General features: G+C 50.4%; 1 protein-coding gene across 1 annotated transcript; it reads right to left on the bottom strand.

Moving 5' to 3' along the window:
* Positions 1 to 1,809: 1,809 nt before the first annotated feature.
* On the bottom strand, positions 1,810 to 17,168 carry ATCAY (ATCAY kinesin light chain interacting caytaxin). Its single transcript, XM_023185662.1, has 7 exons — positions 17,002 to 17,168; positions 15,747 to 15,833; positions 11,560 to 11,658; positions 9,080 to 9,115; positions 7,994 to 8,065; positions 5,750 to 5,782; positions 1,810 to 2,221 (listed from the first exon to the last, which is right to left on the bottom strand). The coding sequence occupies exons 1-7, from the start codon at positions 17,166 to 17,168 to the stop codon at positions 2,212 to 2,214; spliced, it is 504 nt and encodes a 167-aa protein (XP_023041430.1). The 3' UTR covers positions 1,810 to 2,211.
* Between the last annotated feature and the right edge of the window lie 228 nt (positions 17,169 to 17,396).

Consider the following 17,396-nt stretch of genomic DNA (forward strand, 5'->3'; position numbering starts at 1 on the left):
TGGCCGGATCTCAGCTCACTGCAAGCTCCGCCTCCCGGGTTCACGCCATTCTCCTGCCTCAGCCTCCCGAGTAGCTGGGACTACAGGCGCCCGCCACCACGCCCGGCTAGTTTTTTGTATTTTTAGTAGAGACGGGGTTTCACCGTGTTGGCCAGGATGGTCTCAATCTCCTGACCTCGTGATCCGCCCGTCTTGGCCTCCCAAAGTGCTGGGATTACAGGCTTGAGCCACTGCGCCCGGCCAGCAAATTTTTCTGTACCGCTGCCCCTCAGCACTAAGTACCACCAGTTCCCTGCCATCGTTGTTGGAATAACCCAGAATGCACTTCCTTGCTGTCTCAGGTCGAGATGCACTGGACGCTTTCACTGAGGCTCAGTCAATTGTGGGTCTGGTTGGCCCAGCCTGGACAGCACTTGCTGAGAGGCCAACCACAGAGCCAGGAAGAAGGGCCTGGAGAATGTGCCCGCTCTACTCGCCGTCTGCTCAGGTTGATAGACATGAAGACATTTATCATCAGAGGGAACTTCGTGAGCAACTCTCCGCAAACACTGTCCATTCTTTTCTTTTCTTTTTATTTTGAGACAGAGTTTTGCTCTTCTTGCCCAGGCTGGAGTGCAGCGGCGTGATCTCGGCTCACCGCAATCTCCGCCTCCCGAGTTCAAACAATTCTCCTGCCTCAGCCTCCCGAGTAGCTGGGATTACAGGCGTGCCCCACCATGCCCGGCTAATTTTTGTATTTTTTTTTAGAGACGGGGTTTCCCCATGTTGACCAGACTGGTCTCGAACTCCTAACCTCAGGTGATCCATCCACCTCAGCCTCCCAGAGTGTTGGGATTACAGGCATGAGCCACTGTGCCCTGACTAGTTTTTATTTTTTATTTTTTGAGACAGAGTCTTGCTCTGTCACCCAGGCTGGAGTGCCGTGGCACGATCTTGGCTCACTGCAACCTCTGCCTCTCAGGTTTAAGTGATTCTCGTGCCTTAGCCTCCCAAGTAGCTGAGATTACAGACACCTGCCACCATGCCTGGCTAATTTTTGTATTTTTAGTAGAGATGAGGTTTCACCATGTTGGCCAGGCTGGTCTCAAACTCCTGACTTCAGGGGATCCGCCCACCTCGGCCTCCCAAAGTGCCAGGATTACAGGCATGAGTCATCGTGCCCAGCCTAGCCTTTTCTTAAACGCTTCCAGAGACAGGGAGCTCACTGCTTCTAGAGTCCATCTGACCAGTGACCGGCATTTGGACCACATTGGAAAAGTCTGTCTTCTTTTTCCAAGGGAAATTTGACTCCTGAACAAGAACCTGCTGGATACCCTGTATCTTCCTTTTGCTAGGTCTGTTTCAGAGCCAGCTTCTGAGCCTCTGCTGTTCCAACCTGGAACAGCGTTGGCGTGTCCCAGCCTGATGCCGGGTTGGGGGAGCAGTGAGGCCCACATATCTCATTCCTTGGTGGGAGGTATTGACTGGGTTTGCCCTGTGGCTTGGCATCTGAGTTAAAGGGGCTTGAGAATGTTCTAGATTACCGGGGTGTCGTTTTGCAATCAGAGGACAAGGATGGTTGGCAGCAGCTCTTCTTGTGCAATGGGCTCTGATCCTCTCAAAGGAGCTGGGTGTCATTATGAGCGAGAAGGGGGCGGGTCAAATGACAAACCACGGGTGTGAATTTTGGACGTAAGTTCGGAGGCCAGGAGGTACCTCGGGACGTGGCCCTCCTGGGGGGTTGAGCTTCTAGGTCCGGGGCCGCGTTCTGGGGGGAAAGGCACAGGAAAGGATGCAGACCCCAGCCGGGGTGGTGGTGGGCGTCTGTGGCTCCAACCCAGAGCGGGTGACAAGCAAGAGGAGGGTCTTGAATCTTGTATCCAGCTCTGACCATGGCGGCTGCGAGCAGAAGCGGAGGCCACCGATGCCACGCGGGCCACCCCCTGCGCTTCTTGCCTTCCTCGTCTGAGAGTTTGTGAGTGTGGAAGGGTGAGGGGCTCAGAGCTGGGCCCTTTTCTGGAACGCACAAATACTGCATCGTTAAAAAAAAATACAATGTTTTCAAGCAGCTGAAAAGGATGCTGGGTTTCAGAGATGAACGGAGGGGCTGGCACCCTTGGAAGACTGGGGCTCAGGATGAGGCAGGATGAGATCTGGGGCCAGTGGGCGTCTGACAGAGGTGTCCTGGCATCTGGAATCTTCTTTCATGTCCTTCGTTATGCTCATGTCGCCTCAGGACATGCTAGGGAGGGAAAGACACAGGCTGAGTTATTACTGTTAATGTTAAAAGTGCAAAATGCTCTCTTCCACATGTATGTAATCCAAAAGAATGAGCCCACCTGGCATGGGTGAGCTCCCAGCAGCAAGAGTGGCACATGCCCTTCAGGGCCTGGCTCCTGCCATGCACTTTCTAAGTGTGGCTCTGAGGGCCTCCTTCCTGGTACCTCAGCAGAACAGGCCCTGGAGACTGGCACCCTCAATCAGCCTGGAGGGAGGCTTCAACCCACCTACCCATTCACTCCTCCACCCAACCAACCATACAACCACCCACACATCCATCCATCCATCCGTCCATCCATCTATCCATCCATCCATCTATCCATCCACACACTCACCCATCCATCCATCCATCTCCCCATCCATCCATCCATCCATCCATCCATCCATCCATCCATCCATCCATCCATCCACACACTCACCCACCCATCCATTCATCCATCTGTCCACCCATCCAGCCACTCAATCATCCATCTATCTACTCACTCATCCATCCATCCATCCATCCATCCATCCATCCATCCATTCACACACTCACCCACCCATCCATTCATCCACCCATCCACCCATCCATTCATCCACTCACTCATCCATCCATCCACCTGTCCACCCACACATCTATCCATCCATCCATCCATCCATCCACCCACCCACCCACTCACTGACTCATCCATTTATCCATCCACCCATCCATCCAACCAACCATACAACCACCCACACATCTATCCACTCATCCATCCATCCACCCATTCATCCATTCATCCATCCACCCACCCATCCATTCATCCATCTGCCCACCCATCCAGCCACTCAGTCATCCACCCACCCACCCACTCACTCATCCATCTATCCATCCATCCGGCCATCCATCCATCCATCCACGCACCCACCCACTCATCCATTCATCCCTCTACCCACCCCTCCAGCCACTCACTCGTCCATCTACCCATCCATCCATCCAACCACCCATTCATCTACCCAACCATTCATCCAACCAACCATTCATCTACCCAATTATCCATCGATCTGCCTACCCATCCATGTATCCATCAGTCCATCTTTCCATCCCTCCACCCATCCATTCATCCACGCATCCATCCACAGAATCAACCTCCACCCATCCATCCATCCACTCATCATCCATCTATCCTCCCATCCACCCACTCATTCATTCATCTATCCATCATCATCCATCCATCCTTCCATTCACCCACTCATCCATCCATTTATCCATCTGTCCACTCATCCATCCATCCATCCATTCACCTATCCATTCATCCATTCATCTATTGCGTCTTAAAATTCCTTCTTTTGTGTTTTTAATCTTTTAAAACATGCTTATTATGTCTTCTCCACCTAAGGATCTCCAGACAGGATCTAATTCTTCTGTTTGTTTTCTCTGCTGTCTTTTGCTCATGGTGGATGATTTCCTTGTGTTTCCTGTGTGTATATGTGAACTCATCTTCAGAGAGCCTGGGTTGAGGTGGTCTTTTCAGAAATGCATTGAGAACTTGATTTTACTCAGTGCCCCTGAAGCAGCACTGTTCTAAGGCCCTTTTTGATGTTTATTTCTTAGCCTGGAGCTTCCTGGGTCACATGGATAGTAAGGCATAGAGATTTATAGATTTGTATAAAACTGTGTGGTCAGCTGAGCACAGTGGCTCATGCCTGTAATCCCAGCACTTTGGGAGGCCGAGGCGGGAGGATCACGATGAGGTCAGGAGATCGAGATCATCCTGGCTAACATGGTGAAACTCCGTTGCTACTAAAAAATACAAAAAATTAGCTGGGCATGGCGGCGGATGCTTGTAGTCCCAGTTACTCGGGAGGCTGAGGCAGGAGAATGGAGTGAACCCGGAAGGCAGAGCTTGCAGTGAGCCGAGATTGCGCGACCACACTCCAGCCTGGATGACAGAGCGAGACTCCATCTCAAAAACAACAACAACAACAACAACAACAACAAAAAACAACTCTATGGTCAAGGATAAATCCCACACATTTTAAAGAAAAGTTTGGTCCTTCTCTGGTTCCTGGGAGTAACCTCTAAACTCTTGGAGCATCCTGCCTGGAGTGTCTCTGTGGGTCATGCCAGATAGTCTATGCTAACTGATATGGTTGGACTGTGTCCTCACCCAAATCTCATCTTGAATTGTAGTTCCTGTAACCCCACTTGTGGTGGGAGGTACTCAGTGAGAGGTAACTGAGCCGTGGGGATGGTTACCCCATGCTATTCTCGTGATAGTGAGTTCTCACAAGATCTGATGGTTTTATAAGGGGCTTTCCCCCTTTGCTCAGCGCTTCTCTCTCCTGCTGTGCAGTGAAGAGGTGCCTTCCGCCAGGATTGTAAATTTCCTGGGGCCTCCCCAGCCATGCAGAACTGTGAGTTAATTATACCTCTTTTCTTTATAAATTACCTAGTCTTGGGTATTTCTTCATAGCAGCATGAGAACGGACTAATACACTCACAATGTGACTTAGGGTGGGAATGTGGGCCATGTGGCATCAGCTCGATCTGTGCAGGGGCTAGAGGCTAAGAACAGCCATGCAGACAGTCAGCCAGGTGTATGTAGTTGACTCTCAATGAACACCCTGGCCACTAAGGCTTGGGTCAGCTTCTCTAATTGGCAGCACTTTGTGTGTTTTGCCACACATCTCTGCTGGGAGAAATAAAGGATGTCCACACAACCCTACTGGGAGAGGACACTTGGAGGCTTCCACCCGATCTCTCCTGGATCCTGCCCTATGCACCTCTTCCTTTTGTTGATTTTTTTTTTTTTTTTTGAAACGGAGTCTCGCTCTGTTGCCCAGGCTGGAATGCAATGGTGCAATCTCAGCTCACTGCAACCTCTGCCTCCCAGGTTCAAGCAATTCTCTTGCCTCAGCCTCCTGAGTAGCTGGGACTCCAGGTGTGTGCCACCACGCCCAGCTAATTTTGTGTTTTTAGTAGAGATGGGGTTTTACCCCGTTTGGCCAGGCTGGTCTTGAACTCCTGATTTCAAGTGATCCACCTGCCTTAGCCTCCCAAAGTGCTGGGATTACAGGCATGAACCACTGTGCCCGGCCACAGGGAGGCTTTTCTTGGCATCCAGAACCAAGTGGAGAATCGGAGGCAGAGTGTGGACAGTCTGCCCTTTTGTGGCATCATATCCTGGGCTTCAGGGAGCCTGGCTCTGTGTGGGTTTTTCCTTGAGGGCCGCTCCACTGCATAACTCTGGGGCCTCATCTGCATCCTGGTCTAGGTAATGGCGCCCCCTGGAGTTGTGCAAGGACGGCCTGACTGGTTAAGGGAACCACCACCTCCCTGCCTCCCCGGTGGCCGTATCCCCCACTCCCAATAAGTCACGGGGCAGTTTTCCTGGGATTAGGCTCCCTGCCTGCTTTATATTCGCTGGCAGCTGATTCGATTTTCTGTTCCTCTAGAGAACGCTGACTAATACAGGTCCATGCAGGACGTTTTGAAAACAGCACGAAGACCACCCTGCATGACACCCACCTTGTTTCTTCATCTTCTGTGACTGGAGCAGACCTGTGGAGGAGAGACAGAGACTGGGCATTATTTGCTTATTTGGGAGCCTGGGCATTTTCTTTTTTTTTTTTTCTTTAACTTGATTTTTTTTTTTTTTTTTTTTTTTTTTAAGATACAGGGTCTTGGCTGGGTGCAGTGGCTCATACCTGTAATCCCAGCACTTTGGGAGGTTGAGGCGGGCTGATCGCTTGAGGTCAGGGGTTCGAGACCAGCCTGGCGAACATGGTAAAACCCTGTCTCTACTAAAAATACAAAAAGTAGCTGGGCGTGGTGGCGGGTGCCTGTAATCCCAGCTACTCGGGAGGCTGAGGCAGGAGAATCACTTGAACCTGGGAGGCAGAGGTTGCAGTGAGCCGAGATCATACCATTGCACTCCAGCCCCTGGGCGACAAGAGTGAAAATCTGTCTTGAAAAAAATAAAATAAAATAAAAAAACAGATACAGGGTCTTGTGATGTTGCCCAGGCTGGAGTACAGTGGTGCAGTCATGGCTCACTGCAGCTTCCAACTCTGGGCTCACTCCCACCTCAGCCTCCCAAGTAGCTGGGACTACAAAATACACACCATCATGCCTGGCTAATTTTTTTTTTTTTAATATATTTTTTTGTTGAGACGGAGTCTCGCTCTGTCGCCCAGGCTGGAGTGCAGTGGCCGGATTTCAGCTCACTGCAAGCTCCGCCTCCTGGGTTCACGCCATTCTCCTGCCTCAGCCTCCCAAGTAGCTGGGACTACAGGTGCCCACCACCTCGCCCGGCTAGTTTTTTGTATTTTTTTTAGAGACGGGGTTTCACTGTGTTAGCAAGGATGGTCTCAATCTCCTGACCTCGTGATCCGCCCGTCTCGGCCTCCCAAAGTGCTGGGATTACAGGCTTGAGCCACCGTGCCCGGCGTTATTTTTAAACTTTTTATAGCAATAGAGTCTCAATATGTTGCCCAGGCTGGTCTCGAACTCCTGGCCTCAAATGGTCCTCCTGCTTTGGCCTCCCAAAGTGCTGGGATTACAGGCGTGAGCCACACTGCCCATTCTTGGGCATTTTCTACCTGTTGGTGGAGGCTGTAAGCCCTGTGAGGACCGACACTGCTGTACCTGGTACAAAACAGATGTTGGTGTGCATCTGCTGCATAACAAATTAGCCTGAACAATCAGTTTTGAGAAAATTGGCCAAGGCCCTTCACTAACACAAAATGAAGCCAATAATATTGCTCAGGGTCTGCTGGACCTGGGGAGTCTGAATCTACCTGCTGGGACTCGGACAAAGGTCACCTTTTGTCATTATGATAACATTGAGATTGTGATAATATGAGAACATTGTGATAACTTTTTGTTTTTTTTTGAGACGGGGTCTCGCTCTGTTGTCCAGGCTGGAGTGCAATTATAGCTTGCTGTAGCCTCGACCTCCTGGGCTCTAGCCATCTGCCTACTTCACCCTTCTGAGTAGGAACTACAGGTGTACATCACCACACCTCGATATTTATTTATTTATTTGTTTGTTTATTTATGAGACGGAGTCTCGCTCTGTCGCCAGGCTGGAGTGCAGTGGTGTGATCTAGGCTCACTGCAAGCTCGGCCTCCCGGGTTCAAGTGATTCTGCTGCCTCAGCCTTCCAGGTAGCTGGGACTATAGGCGCCCGCCACCACACCCAGCTAATTTTTGTATTTTTAGAAGAGATGGGGTTTCACCGTGTTAGCCAGGATGGTCTCGATCTCTTGACCTTGTGATCCTCCCACCTCGGCTTCCCAAAATACTAGGATTACAGGCGTGAGCCACTGCGCCCGCCCGATAATTTTTATTTTTATTTTATTTATGTATTTATTTTTTTGAGATGGAGTCTCACTTTGTCGCCTAGTGCAGTGGTGCTATCTCGGTTCACTGCAACCTCTGTCTCGTGGGTTCAAGTGAATCTCCTGCCTCAGCCTCCCAATTAGCTGGGATTACAGGCACCCGCCACCACACTCAGCTAATTTTTGTATTTTTAGTAGAGATGAGGTTTCACCATGCTGGCCAGGCTGGTCTCGAACTCCTGACCTCATGTGATCTGCCCGCCTTGGCCTCCCAAAGTGCTGGGATTACAGGCGTGAGCCACCACGCCCAGCCACTTAGTTTCATTTTTTGTCCTTAAACAAGGACCCGCCTCCTACCTAGCCTCCCCCAAGGGACTAGGCAGCCTCCTGTGACTGTCAGCTCTCTGCCCATAGTCCCCTGCACACCTACCTGTTTTCCACTGGTGCCACCTCTGGCTTCTCTTCAGACCTGGGCATCACAAACTCCGGCTGGGGCCTCGCGCTGTGGACAGAGAGAACGAGGTGATGAGGGTGACTAGCCCAGCCAGGCCAAGGGGCTGTATTGGCCTCTCTGATTTTCCTGTCCCTGGGACCTGTTTTCTGAACCAGTGGGTCGTTCTCCACCTTTGCTATTTGAGAAAACTTCTGGGACCAAGACTCTGTCTTACTTGCCTCTGTTTCCCCTCAAAGCTGACATCGGACCTGGCATGATAAAGGCTGTTGTTTTTTTGCTTTGAAACAGGGTCTTGCTCTGTTGCCCAGGCTGGAGTGCAATGGTACAATCATGGCTCACTGCAGCCTCAACTTCCTGGGCTCAAGCAGTCCTCCCAATTCAGTCTTCCCACAAGTAGCTGAACTACAGATGCATGCCACCACACCTGGCTAATATTTATTTTTATTTTTTTTTGAGACAGAGTCTTGCTCTGTCACCCACGCTGGAGTGCCATGGCACGATCTCGGCTCACTGCAACCTCCACCTCCGGGTCCAAGTGCTTCTCCTGTCTCAGCCTCCCAAGTAGCTGGGATTTCAGGCACGCACCACCACGCCCGGCTAATTTTTGTATTTTTGGTAGAGATGGGGTTATTCCATGTTGCCCAGGCTGGTCTCCAACCCCTGCCCTCACATGATCCTCCTGCCTCAGCCTCCCAAAGTGCTGGGATTACAGCCTCCCAAAGGGCTGGGTGAGCCACTGCGCCCGTCCTGACTTTTATGCTTTATGGAGCATGAAGTCTGTGTGCAACCTTTTTTTGCCAAGGGTCCCTCATCTTGCACAATAATCTCCAAGGTGGTTGTTAGCATTTTATTTGCTTAATGTAACCTTGCAGCTAAATGCGGGAGCCAGGATTTGAACCCAGGTCTGAGTTTAACGTCCTTGCCAGAAGGGTAGCATCTTAAGCCCTGCACAGGACAATGGTCCCTGCTGCCTGGAAGTCACCGGGTTTCCGTAACTGAGAGTCCAGCTCAGCCCCCCCCGCTGCCCCGACCCAGCCCCAGCAGACGCCACTCTGCACACACCTCTCCCTCCTGGCCTTCAGTCTTTCCTCTTCGTATCTGAAAGAAAGAAAAATATGTCAGAGACGACCTTCCTTTTTCCCCTGAGATACACTTTCTGGGGGAATTCCTTTTCCTTTTCAACCGGAGAAACTTTTTTCTTTCTTTTCTTTCTTTTCTTCTTCTTTTTTATTTTCTTTTTCTTTTTCTTTTTTTTTTTTTTTGACATGGAGTCTTGCACTGTCGCCCAGGCTAGAATGCAGTGGCACGATTTGTCTCACTACAACCTCCACCTCCTCAGTTTGAGTGATTCTCCTGCCTGAGCCTCCTAAGTAGCTGGGACTACAGGCACCTGCTACCATGCCCAGCTAATTTTTTGTATTTTTAGTAGAGATGGGGTTTCACTATGTTGGCCTGGCTGGTCTCAAACTCCTGACCTTGTGAGCCACCCGCCTCGGCCTCCCAAAGTGCTGGGATTACAGGCATGAGCCACTGCACCTGGCCCATAGATGCATTTTTGATTATAAATGTTTATGTGTTGGCCGGGCACGGTGCCTCACGCCTGTAATCCCAGAACTTTGGGAGGCCGAAGCAGGGCAGATCACCTGAGCTCAGGAGTTTGAGACCAGCCTGACCAACATGGTGAAACCTTATCTCTACTAAAATACAAAAAATTAGCTGGGCGTGGTGGCAGGCGCCTGTAATCCCAGCTACTTGGGAGGCTGAGGCACAAGAATCGCTTGAACCTAGAAGCCGGAGGACATGGTGAGTCGAGACTGCGCCATTGCACTCCAGCCTGGGTGACACAGCGAGACTCCGTCTCAAAACAAACAAACAACAACAAAAAACAGGCTGGGCACAGTGGCTCATGCCTGTAATCCCAGCACTTTGGGAGGCTGAGGCGGGCAGATCACCTGAGGTCAGGAGATCAAGACCAGCCTGACGAATATGGAGAAACCCTGTCTTTACTAAAAATATACACGCGCACACACACACAAATTAGCCGGGCATGGTGGTGCATGCTTATAATCCCAGCTACTTGGGAGGTTGAGGCAGGAGAATTGCTTAAACCCGGGAGGTAGAGGTTGTGGTGAACCGAGATGGGCACCATTGCACTCCAGCCTGGGCAACAAGAACAAAACTCCTTCTCAAATAAATAAATAAATAAATAAAATTAAAACAAAAAAAGAAATGGTTAAGATGCCAAGTTCTATGTTACGTGTATTTTACCACAATAAAAAAATGTATGTTTAAGGAGATTTTTGCAGCATGAACCTAGGGGAGGTGTTGATGATGTAACGTTCAGTGAAAAAAGAACAGGACTTGATACTGCCCATCCCTTCCCCAAGCTCCAGGTCCCTGAGGGGCTCCAGGAAATAAATTGGTGGGTTCTAGTCCCCCCATTCCAAGTCTGCGTTTCCCCTCATTGCTGGCTGCTGGCAGCCAGGGGGACCCAGTAGGGGGGTGTTGGGGTGGTATGGTTTGACTGTATTTCCACCTAAATCTTTTTTTTTTTTTTTTTTGAGATGGAGTTTCACTCTTGTTACCCAGGTTGGAATGCAATCGTGCGATCTCGGCTCACCGCAACCTCTGCCTCCCGGGTTCAAGCGATTCTCCTGTCTCAGCCTCCTGAGTGGCTGGGATTACAGGCATGCGCCACCACACCTGGCTAATTTTTGTATTTTTAGGAGAGACGGGGTTTCACCATCTTGGCCAGGCTAGTCTCGAACTCCTGATCTCAGGTGATCTGCCCGTCTCAGCCTCTCAAAGTGCTGGGATTACAGTGCTGGGATTACAGGTGTGAGCCACCTTGCCTGGTCTCTCCACCCAAATCTCATCTTGAATTGTAGCTCCCATAATTCCCTCGTGTTGTGGGCGGGACCCGGCGGGAGGTCACTCAATCACAGGGGCAGGTCTTTCCTTTGCTATTCTCGTGATAGTGAGTAAGTCTCACGAGATCTGATGGTTTTATAAAGGGGAATTTCTCTGCACAAATCGCCTTCTCTTGTCTGCAGCCGTGGGAGATACGCGCTTTCCACCATGACTGGGCGCCACCCCTTCCAAGCCGTATGGAATTGTGAGTCTCTTACCTTAAACCTCTTTTTAAAATTAATTTATTTTTTTGAGACAGAGTCTCGCTCTGTCGCCCAGGCTGGAGTGCAGTGGCGCGATCTCGGCTCACTGCAAGCTCCGCCTCCCGGGTTTACGCCATTCTCCTGCCTCAGCCTCCCGAGTAGCTGGGACTACAGGCGCCCGCCGCCACACCCGGCTAATTTTTTGGTATTTTTAGTAGAGATGGGGTTTCACCGTGTTAGCCAGGATGGTCTCGATCTCCAGACCTCGTAATCCACCTGCCTCAGCCTCCCAAAATGCTGGGATTACCGGCGTGAACCACCGCACCCAGCCCCTTAAACCTCTTTTGTAAATTGCCCTGTCTCAGGTAGGTCTTTATCAGCAGCACGAAAATGGACTAATACGGCAGGGAGGACTGTGGGGCCACTCACTGCAGGACGCAGTCTGGGATCTGGACGTGTTCCATGGGGATGAGTTGCTCCAGGTCTTCCAAGCTGTGCACGTACTGGATCTTGTTGATGAACTTGACGCTGGCAGGGGGAGAAGGAGGGAGAGGTCTGAAATGCAACCCGTGGGGTGGGAGTTACCTAGGTCCAGACAGAGCCATGGCGACAGGGATGCCCACAGGACCCCACTCCAGGATGCCCCAGGGCAGATGACGACACCTCCCTTGCACCCGATGACAGCCTTAATTCTCCTGCACCCTATGTATGGGGTGGAGACCCCGGGTCTGCCCCGAGGCCCTTGCGAGCAGGGCCATGCACTCCACATAGGTTCCTGCAATGAGGATCTTGTTGGAAGGAAGTCAGGAGGCGGGGAGATGGTCTCAGGCTCTACGGGCTGTTTTACCATCATCTAAACGTTGCTCGTCTGTGTTAATTTTCCCCAAGAATGCTTTCCCTCCACGTCACTGCACAGGACGGCACAGCCAACACTCAGTTGGGCACAAGAAGGGGGCATGTGGGGTTGCCAACTGATTCTCGTTTGTTTTTGTTTGTTTGTTTTTCTTGAGACAGAGTCTCCTTCTGTCACCCAGGCTGGAGTGCAGTGTTGCAATCTCAGCTCACTGCAACCTCTACCTCCCAGGTTCAAGCGATTTCCCCTGCCTCAGCCTCCCGAGTAGCTGGGACTACAGGCATACACCACCACTCCCGGCTAATTTTGTATTTTTAGTGGAGATGGGGTTTCATCATGTTGGCCAGGCTGGTCTCCAACTCCTGACCTCACATGATCTGCCCGCTTCTACCTCCCAAAGTGCAGCCATGAGCCACCTCGCCTGGCCCAATTCTCTGTTCTTTAGTGATGAATGGTTCTTTCCTGTCCAGCCCTGAACGCTGGCCATCTGGTACCACGTGGTGTTTTGTCACCAGCACATCATGGTATTCTTTTTTTTTTTTAGAGACAGAGTCTCACTCTTGTCACCCAGGTTGGAGTGCAGTGGTGCAATCATGGCTCACTGCAGTCTCGGCCTCCTGGGCTCAAGTGATCCTCCTCCCTCAGCCTCTGAGTAGCTGGGATCACAGGTGCGTGTCACCAAGCCTGGCTAATTAAAAAAAATTTTTTTTGTAGAGATAGAGGTCTCGCTCTGTTGCCCAGACTCGTCTTCAACTCCTGGCCTCAAGCAATCCTCCTGCCTCAGCCTCCCAAAGTGCTGGGATTAGAGGTGTGAGCCACCGTGCCCAGTGTTTTATGGATATTTTTAGAGGTTAAAGATTTATTTAAATTATTTATTTATTTATGTTTGAGACAGAGCCTTATCCTGTCGCCCAGGCTGGAGTGCATTGGTGCAATCTCAACTCACTGCAACCTCCGCCTCCAGGGTTCAAGTGATTCTCCTGCCTCAGCCTCCCGAGTAGCTGGGATTACAGGCATGCGCCACCATGCCTGGCTGATTTTTGTATTTTTAGTAGAGACGGGGTTTCACCATGTTGGCCAGGCTGGTCTTGAACTCCTGACCTCAGGTGATCCACCATCTTGGCCTCCCAAAGTGCTGGGATTACAGGCTGAGCCACCGCACCCAGCCACATGCCGAATGTTTAGATCATCGTGGCACAAATAGAAATTTCCTTTTCATTTATATAATCGTGAAACCTCAGGGTTGTAGAGGAGCCCATAATCAGCCTCCAGTCTCGTTGGCTTTTAAATGGGGATAGCTTACAGCTCCTTCCCCCTTTGTAGAGTCAAAAATTAGATCTTCAACATTCTCCATGGCCAAATAAACCAAAAGTGATAGAGTTTAATTCTTTTATTATTTATTTATTTATTTATTTTGGAGACAGAGTCTTGCTCTGTTACCCAGACTGGAGTGCAGTGGCGCGATCTTGGCTCACTGCAACCTCTATCTCCCAGGCTCAAGCAATTCTTGTGCCTCAGCCTCCCGAGTAGCTAGGACTACAGGCGTGAGCCACCACTAATTTTTGTCATTTTTAGTAGAGATGGGATTTCGCTGTGTTGGCCAGGCTGGTCTTGAACTCCTGACCTCAAGTGATCCACCTGCCTCAGCCTCCCAAAATGCTAGGATTACAGGCCTGAGTCACCACACCCGCCCGTATTAAAAAATTTTTTTTTTCTTGTAGAGACAGGGTATTGCTATGTTTCCCAGGCTGGTCTCGAACTCCCGGGCTCAAGCGATTCTCTCATTTCGACCTTCCAAAGTGTTGGGATTACAGGCGTGAGCCATGGTGCCCGGTGAAGAATAGAATTATTGAGTTGGTGCAAGACTGATTGTAGTTTTTATAATGAAAAGCGTGGCAAGAACTCCCATTATTTTGGCACCAACCCAATATCTACATTAAAGGCAAAGGCAGGCCGGGCGCAGTGGCTCAAGCCTGTAATCCCAGCACTTTGGGAGGCCGAGACGGGTGGATCACGAGGTCAGGAGATCGAGACCATCCTGGCTAACCCGGTGAAACCCCGTCTCTACTAAAAAAAAAAAATACAAAAAACTAGCCGAGCGTGGCGGTGGGCGTCTGTAGTCCCAGCTACTCGGGAGGCTGAGGCAGGAGAATGGGGTAAACCCGATCTCAGCTTGCAGTGAGCTGAGATCCGGCCACTGCACTCCAGCCTGGGCGACAGAGCGAGACTCTTGTCTCACAAAAAAAAAAAAAAAAGGCAAAGGCAATCTATGTTACTGAATTCTGGAATATAGAGGAGAAAGTGCAATTCTTTTAGACGGAAATGCGTGTTTGCCATTTTGCTTGCGTGATTCATTATTAGAGCAAATGATCCATAATTAGTGTATTCTTCATCTCATTTCGCTAATATGTAAATAAGCCCTTTCAGGGTACTTAGCAGTCCTTGAAAACAGCATGTTTAAAGAGTCTGCCTTGAAAATCGTGCCTGCTGTGAATCTGTCCTGTCGTGCAAGGGAGAGTACAGCCCTCGTCTCTTTCACTCATCCCAGATTTGTAACTGGGAACATGAACATTAGGAATCTTTATTCAATTCAGTGTTTTGCATCAGATTAAATTAAATTTGCATGACATTTTATTGGATTGAATAAGGCATTTAACATGCCTAATTTTATTTCACTTGATCTGTTTTACTCTATGCTTAACATAGTAACTATGATATACATTATAGAATATATGTAGTTTTACATTTTAAATTTGTTATTAATTAATCATATTATTTCTTTATACATATATATTTTTTATTTTTATTTTATTTTATTTTTTATTTATTTATTTATTTATTTATTTTGGAGATGGAGTCTCGCTCTGTCGCCCAGGCTGGAGTGCAGTGGCCGGATCTCAGCTCACTGCAAGCTCCGCCTCCCGGGTTTATGCCATTCTCCTGCCTCAGCCTCCCGAGTAGCTGGGACTACAGGCGCCCGCCACCTCGCCCGGCTAGTTTTTTGTATTTTTTTTTTTTAGTAGAGACGGGGTTTCACCATGTTAGCCAGGATGGTCTCGATCTCCTGACCTCGTGACCCGCCCGTCTCGGCCTCCCAAAGTGCTGGGATTACAGGCTTGAGCCACTGCGCCCGGCCTATTTTTTATTTTTAGAGACAGGGTTTTGCTCTGTCTCCCAGGCTGGAGTGCAGTGGAGCAATCATAGCTCACTGCAGCCTCTACCTCCTGGGCTCAAGTGATCCTCCTGCCTCAGCCTCCTGAGTAGCTGGGACTACAGGCGTGTGATGCCATGCATGGCTGATTTTCTTTTGAGACAGGGTCTCACTCGGTCACTCAGGCTGGAGTACACTGGCTTGATCACGGCTCATTGCAGCCTTGACCTCCTGGGCTCAAGCCATCTTCCCACATGAGCCTCCCAAGTAGCTGAAACTACAGGTGCACACCACCATGTCCTGCTAATTTTTGTATTTTTTGTAGAGATGGGGGTTTTGCTATGTTGCTCAGGCTGGCCTCAAACGATCCTCCCACCTCAGCCTTCTGAGTAGCTGGGATTACAGGTGTGAGCCACAGTGCCTGGCTGTGTGCAATTTAAAACTGTTTAAAGCAATAATATGTATTCATCCTAGAGAAGCTGGAACATGCAGATCAAACACACACATGGATGCACACACGTGCACACACAGATGCACACACAAATGCATGCATACACACACACACACACACACTCAGGCCACCAGACTCGGGTTGTAGCCTCCTCGTCTCACCTGATGAAAGGGCGAGAGATGGCCAGCACAGTCCGAATGAACCACGAGGGGTGGACGATGATCAAGGACTTCAGGTTTTTCCGCAATCTGTGTGGGGCCGCAAAGGAAGCAAGATGGGCTCCTGGGGCGAGCCCTGGGGAGGGAGGAGTTGGGTGGGACGGGAGAGCCACAAGCAAGCATTCGTCACTTTGCTCATTCCACATGTGGACTCCAGGTACCTGGCAAATCCCTGTCCCCATCCAAGACATGGGGGTCCCATGGTGGGATAAAGACACACCCTTTGAGGTGGATGAGGTAGATAGAGACCCCATGGCACAGAGTAGGTGAACCAGGTTGGCAGTTATTTGAGCAGCCAAGATTGTATTTTCACCACCTAATGCCCTAGGAGGGACCAACCTGTCCTTGGAGCCTCCCTCCACTAACCAGGGTGCAAGGATGGATTGGCTGGCTCAATTTTGATGTCACTCTGAGGCTATTTACGATAACCCAGGGGTAGAAGCAACCCTTGTCCATCAAGATGAACGGATTGGATAAACCAAATGTGGTGTGTCCGTGCAATGGAATATTATGCAGCCATGAAAAGGAAGGAGGTTCTGACACAGCCTACAATGTGGATGCACCCTGAGGACGTCACACTCAGTGAGGAAAGCCAGATACAAAAGGACAAATCCTGTGTGATGCCAGTCCTAGGAGGTCCCTAGAGTCATCAGATTCACAGAGACAGAAAGTAGGATGGGGGGGTGCCAGGGCCTGGGGAGAAGGAATTGGGAGTGACCGTTTCATGGGGATAGAGTCTTGCTCTGTCGCCCAGGCTGGAGTGCAGTGGCATGATCTTGGCTCACTGCAAACTCCGTCTCTTGGGTTCAAGTGATTCTCCTGCCTCAGCTTCCCAAGTACCTGGGACTACAGGCGTTCATCACCACGCTCAGCTAATTTTTGAATTTTTTTAGTAGAGATGGGATTTCACTATATGTTGGCCAGGCTGGTCTTGAACTCCTGACCTCAGGTGATCCGCCCACCTTGGCTTCCCAAAGTGCTGGGATTACAGGTGTGAGCCCCCTCACCCAGCCTATAAGTTTTTCTGTAGAGACAGGGTCTTGCTGTGTTGCCCAGGCTCGTCTCAAACTCCTGGGCTCAAGGGACCCTCCCACCTCAGCCTCCCGAAATGCTGGGATTCCAGGTGTGAGCCACCAAGCCCGGCCCCCTGTGTGATTTTCATGCCCCCGCTGTGCATCCTGAGGCATCCCCACGTCACCTCCGATCGATCATCTGGTAGCACTTCTTCAGCCAGCCGATCCCTGGCATCCTTCGCCGGGGCGTGGCGCCGTTCAGGTACACGATCATGTAGTCCTCAGCCACCAGGAGCTCTAAGCTGCTGATGACGTACCTGCTCACGGGGCACAGAAGGCAGGGACCCAACATGGAGGGGTCCAGCGTCAGGACACCTGCAGTGCCAACCCCGCCTGCCTCCACCCCTGCCTTGGCTGGGCCAGCCGCACCGGTCCAGGTGTTGTCTGCTGTCCTGGCAGATTGCAGGATGTGGATGATCCCAGCACACTCCACATGAGTGTCAGCGGGGAGCCTCCTAGGGCAGTTACCCTTTTATTGAGTCTTGTTTTTGTTTTTTTTTTTTTTTTTTTTTTTTTTTTT

Source organism: Piliocolobus tephrosceles, chromosome 21 (genome assembly GCF_002776525.5).
Source record: "Piliocolobus tephrosceles isolate RC106 chromosome 21, ASM277652v3, whole genome shotgun sequence".
Taxonomy (NCBI): Eukaryota; Metazoa; Chordata; class Mammalia; order Primates; family Cercopithecidae; genus Piliocolobus; species Piliocolobus tephrosceles.